Below are 5,530 nucleotides of genomic sequence, written 5' to 3' on the forward strand. Positions count from 1 at the left end.
TTGACTGTCATTATGAACACTTAAATCCCTGGAGAGGAAGGAGCCCATTTCTTCAGCCTTGGTATACTCAGCAGTGTAGCTTAGCACTGTCCCTGCACACAGTACCATGTTTATGGTTTTATACAGCTAAGCCAGGGAGTTGACTATGTCATAGACAACATGTAGCTTACTCCTCCTCATTTAATAAACATATATTGAATCAGGTCCAATGGTAGGTACAGAGTTACCCAGAAGAATGAGTCCCAGTTCCTGGCTTTGGGAGCTCAGTCGATGAAGGAGTCAGTCAAGCAGACAGGCTACTGTAGTAGAGTGTAATGAATGCTTTGACAGACATATGACCCAAGGGCTATTACTGCACCCAGGAATGGACCTAGCCCCATCTGGAGGATGATGTGGAGTTTGGAGAAGGCCTCAAAGAAGTAACTTTGAGTAGAGATTTGAATGACGTGTAGGCGGTAATTTGAAACAGGGCAAGCACAATAGTAAAGGCACCATCATGCAAAAAGGTATGATATATTCAGAGAATAACAAGTTAACTTCCTGTGAAGGGTGGTAGCAGGTAATGGTAGGAGACGAGCCTGAGAGGTGACTGAGACCAGGCCATAGATGGCCTTTGTGCCATGATAGAAGCCTGGATTTTATCCAGCAAAGGTAACGGTGAATCACTGTAACGCTGGTTTAGATCAGTGTTTCTCAGAGAAGGTTGTAAAACATTAGTGAGTTGTAAAATCAACTTAGTGAATTGGGACCATCATTTTAAAAGAGTAAACTAGAAAAGAGTAGACAATATCAGTGCACATGGTATTTGTACAAATAAATAATGTTTTGTGATGCTTTTGTTTCAATTATATATATACATGTCAATTTCGTGTTCTGATGTGTTTTTTGATCTGTGGGTCATAGTAAAAAAAATTTGGGGAAACACTAGCCTAAAGATTCAACAGTACAAACTAATTTACCAGATTACTTTCAGTAGCAATTAACAGAAAACTCAGGCACAAATAGGAGTAGTCACTAAAGATTCTTACTATATAGTATCTTTTAGTTGTTCTGACCTGCCACTCTAAGTGTCATCTTCAGCCTAGAGCCAGTTCCCTGTGTTTATCAGAATAACAAGCAATCTTACTCTTATCTAGCAGAGTAGAGCCTGGATTCTCATTGCCTCAAATTATTTAAGGCCTGTCCATCCCTGAATCCATCAATAGCTAGGGGATGGAAGTAGGAGGACTGCCTTAGACTAACCTGGGGTGGATGTTTGGGAATTAACCCACTGCAGGGAATTGTAATGCAATGTGGTAAATCCAGTGCGTTATGGGAATACCATAGTGGCACCTAGAGTCACAAAGTAATGAACTTAGGTGTGGAGATGGTCAGAGCAGTCACCCAGGATATGCCAAAAGTTTGTGTACAAGGTAGGTAGGTAAAAGGGGGAGGGTTTTCTGGGTGATAGATGAACAGAAGGTGTTAGGGAGAGACCTGCATAGGGAAACAGTCAAAATAAGGCCTTCCAAGCCTCTGGAGCATAAAATTAGAGGCAAGGGAAGAAGTTGGAGCAACAGGCAGGTGCCTACTCACCGAGGGGAGTCATGGTAAGGAATCTGGACTCTTTCCCTACAGGAAGAGAAGAGCCACTGGAGATCATCAAGCAGAGAATTAAGACAGCAGATTCCTATCACCATGCCTGCAGTGGGGAGGAAGGCAAGTTAGGAGGCTATTGCAGTAATCCAGGATAGGGATGTCTTGGATCTCAGACCAGGGAGAGGTGTCTGCAGATTGATAAAATCTACATGATGTACTAATTTGACTGCAGAAGATGAGAGTAAGGAAACAGTCTCTGACTTTTGTAATTGTGTCTCCTCTAGATCTTGGGCTTACACCGTGTCATTGATCTATTGAGGCTAGTGGAAATTTGTTACCTTTTGAGGGGAATGGGCATAACTGTGAACCTTGTAGTGAAGAACTGGCACCTGAACAGTGAACCTTTGAAAGTAAGAGGGAATTTCAGTGTATCCAGGCCTCTCTTGGAAGTTTGGAATTTATTAAAGAGATGCCTGGATGGACTTGGGGGCATATTCCACCAATTTAGGTGAAGAGTTACCATTTATAGGCCAGATTAGTAAAACTGCTACATTGTTATTTCCCTTGTGTTAATCCCTGAGACTTTAGTAAATGTTCTAGGATTCATGTACTCCAAAATATTAAAGGGGATGCAGTGTCTCTTGAGACCGCTGTGGCAGTAGAAGTGGCCCATTAGACTGTGAGCTCCTTGATGGCAAAGCCTGTTTCTTCTCATTTCTATATCCTAGTATCTAGCCCAGGGCCCGACATATGGCTGACTCTTGTTAAACTAGTATATCCCTAGTGCCTAAAATGATGCTGGGTACTAGCAGATGCTGAATAAACACTTAGGGAACTACTGAAAGCCCCAAAGGAAGTTATATTTCTGGGGGCCAGGAGGAAAAGCTGTGAGAGTCCAGCCATAACTCACCTGTTACCGTTACTTAAAGATGTGGTTTTAATTTTAAGGAAAGAGCTTTCTCTAGGAGTCAAGGATGACTCCAAGACATCTGGCTGAGGTGAATGTTTGTACCAAAAAGACAGAAAGAGGGCAGATTTTTTAAGAGAAGCGTTCAGAGTTGTAGGTTTATTCAATAAATGTTTTGAGTGTCTACTATATGTCACTCAAAATATAATGTCAGAAAGAGCTTTCTGGCAATAGTGTGAAAGACCAACTGGAGTAGAGTAAAAGAGATGAGACCCCTGTTGGGAGCAGATGAGTCTGACTAGGGCAGTTGTACTGACGTAGTACCAGAATAGCTCTGTCACTGAAGCTAATATCTGTCTGCTAGACCAGTGACCCCTCCACCCACACCCTTACTATCTCAGACAATGGATGGGTTTGGTGGGCCAAACACCCTCTGTAGGTCTGGCCTAAGATAAAAATCTGTTTTCTCCACTTTACTAGAAATATGGGATTTGCTAGGCCCTGCTATCACGTGTTCATGCAGGGATGATAGCTCCAAGTCTTCCCACGACTATCACCCCTGTCAAGCGTTGAGTGTGAGGGATGGGCAGCCTGCCTGGGCCAAATCTGGCTTCACAGTAACTAGTGCACATAAAGGAACTTCCTACTTTTCACATGCCTTGACCATTCTGAAGCCAGATTTCCTTTTTCCCAGTTCCCAGAGAGGCCCAGATTGAAAACTTCCAAGAAATTCCCACAGGTTTAACTTCCTAATCTTCCTCCCACTTCAACCCTCTCCTCCACCCTTCCACTCCCACCCCAAGAGGGAGCTCATCCTGGAGTCAACATCCTCTGCTGAACACGTCCACTCCCTTGGCCAGGGTGGTGGTACATCTGAGTTCTCAGGTCCTCTCCTCTGAGGCCTATTCAGGGCTTGAGGTGAACACTTCAGGGTAATATGTGATCCTGTCCAGAAACAGAGGAATGGAACCTTGAAGGTTCCTAGAGTACCAGATTATTACAGGAAGTTCACTTCTAGATGTTCACCCTCCCACCCCTGTCAGGAGGTAATCCTTCTCGAAGAAATCCCTAGGGTTCAGTCTCTATGCTAGATATCAAAACTCAATCACCTCTGGGGGCTAAGTTTGGAATTACAGGATACATACCCCATATGATCTAGCATTAAAAAAAACCAAAACTGTGCTAACGCAACCCAACCCAACCCAGATTTAAGAACCAGAAGCATACACCATGAATTTACTATCCCACACAGACCAAGCATGTGGATAGTTCTCATTCTCCAGAAATCCCAAGGGGAGGGGAAAAAAATCAGTTTACATATATTCATACAATGAATTTTATCTATTGTGCAAAGAGACGGTTATCTGGCTCCCAGAAGGTTTTGGGCTCCAATAAGACAGTTCATTTTACAACTCAAGATCCAGTTCTTCTTAGAGATTAAAAGAGCTCCCAAGGTCTGTGGATCATGGGCACTGATGAGGGCCACATACCCTTTGGCTCCAGTTAAATCTCTGGTGTTTGAACTGTGTGGGAGCTGTGGGTGCTTGCTTCCTGATCCTTCTGCAGCCCCTGAAGCAGCTGGTTTAGGAGTGTGAGGTTGCTGTCTCTGTGAGGAAGGGGCAGGGGTGGGAGGCAGTTCCCTTTATACTCGATCACTGCCATCTTGGCCCGATCCTGCTTATTCCGATTTGGGATCTGCAGCATTCTCGTGTAGCCCCCATTCTGACCTTGGTACCGAGGGGCCAGTACGTGAAACAGCTTTGGGATCAAGTCTTTCTCCTGGAAGGGGAGAGTTATCCAGGAGACAGCAGTCAGGCACCACCGCAGAGACATTTAACTTTCAGCACTCCCAAAGGTAGGGTCAAAACACACACACACACACACACACACACACACACCCCTTCCCTCACCCTCTGATGTGGTAGAGTCAAAATTACACAGAGTGGATCAGTTACAGGCAGTTGTGCAGATTGAGATTCACATTGAATTCAACTTAGGACAAAGATCTCTAATTTAGTTCACATTTGTCCATAAGCGTGTGCCTTATCTTAATTCTGCCCAGTTCCCTTCCCTCTAACAACCCCCTCCCACTTAGGGAGCAAAGGATGAGATTTGGGAGGCAGACAGGATGCACTCACCGTGAGCCAGAAGTCAGCCATGCGCATGGCTCGTTCGTTGGTGTCTCCCAGCTTCCCACAGTCGATGAGCTGTGAGGACATAACATCACTGACCCAACCCGAGCAAGAAAGGAGGCCATCAATCTTACTCCTTAAATGCCGGACTGCAATCTACTCAATTCATACAGTAGCAAAGCATCTCGCCAATTCAGGCAAACTCTTAACTCCGCAGCCCTAACCAGTCTTCAATGAGAGGGGCCGGAGGAGTAGGTTCCGCTCAGTGTATTAGGGGAATCAGCCTTCGGGCACAGCTTACCAGGGCGGTCCCAATTCTTCCCCAACTCCAGCCGGATCCCGCCTCCCCAGGCCAGACCCGCGAGAGGAACAAGAGGGTCCCACCCCTCACCTTCTCCGCGTAGCCCCTCAGCTCGTCCACGCGTGCCCATGACGCCTCGATGCGTTCGTGTCGCACCAGTCCCGTGAGCAAGTTCTGCAGCAGGTGGATGCGGGACTCGGGACCAAGGCCCAGGCGGCGGAATACGCGGCCGTGAGAGATGGCAGCAGCGACCGACAGACGCATATCCCCAGCTTCTTCCAGCCCCTGTGAGGCCGGAACTGGAAACTCCAGGGAGACGCGGCGGAGAGGCGGAGCTTAGAGGACGCATGCGCCATACGTTGGTGCGTGGTGGACGTGTTTGCGCATGTGTATCAGTGCCTGCCTCGTTGGCAGCCTGGGGGAGGGCGGGGAAGGGGCGTTGACTTCTTCCAGAGGAAGCGAGCCTGGTGGGGTTTGGCCCCCGGGAACGCTCCCTGTCGGCGGGGGAACCAGGCGCCCCCTGGTGTGGAGTGACCTGGCTGTCGGGTTTCTCTGGTGCTGCGTTATTCGTCTTGTGGCCGGTAGGGAGCTGGCAAGGTCCTCCTATTGTCG

The 5,530-nt window shown here is 47.0% G+C and overlaps 1 protein-coding gene across 1 annotated transcript; it reads right to left on the reverse strand.

Annotated features, from left to right (window-relative positions):
* Positions 1-3,692: 3,692 nt before the first annotated feature.
* On the reverse strand, positions 3,693-5,236 carry MRPL17 (mitochondrial ribosomal protein L17). The gene is made up of 3 exons (XM_007102967.4): positions 5,009-5,236; positions 4,624-4,692; positions 3,693-4,264 (listed from the first exon to the last, which is right to left on the reverse strand). Exons 1-3 carry the CDS (start codon positions 5,180-5,182, stop codon positions 3,989-3,991), a joined length of 519 nt encoding a protein of 172 aa, XP_007103029.1. The 5' UTR covers positions 5,183-5,236; the 3' UTR covers positions 3,693-3,988.
* Between the last annotated feature and the right edge of the window lie 294 nt (positions 5,237-5,530).

Source organism: Physeter macrocephalus, chromosome 16, assembly GCF_002837175.3.
Source record: "Physeter macrocephalus isolate SW-GA chromosome 16, ASM283717v5, whole genome shotgun sequence".
NCBI classification, from domain to species: Eukaryota; Metazoa; Chordata; class Mammalia; order Artiodactyla; family Physeteridae; genus Physeter; species Physeter macrocephalus.

What these genes read in the sequence shown, in the direction of transcription:
- MRPL17 (XM_007102967.4), bottom strand. Translation starts at nt 5,182, where the DNA reads ATGCGTCTGTCGGTCGCTGCTGCCATCTCTCACGGCCGCGTATTCCGC. An exon ending in TGAGGGGCTACGCGGAGAAG is followed by an intron (nt 4,693 to 5,008) that starts GTGAGGGGTGGG and finishes ATGTCCTCACAG; the next exon opens with CTCATCGACTGTGGGAAGCT. An exon ending in TGGCTGACTTCTGGCTCACG is followed by an intron (nt 4,265 to 4,623) that starts GTGAGTGCATCC and finishes CTCCCCTTCCAG; the next exon opens with GAGAAAGACTTGATCCCAAA.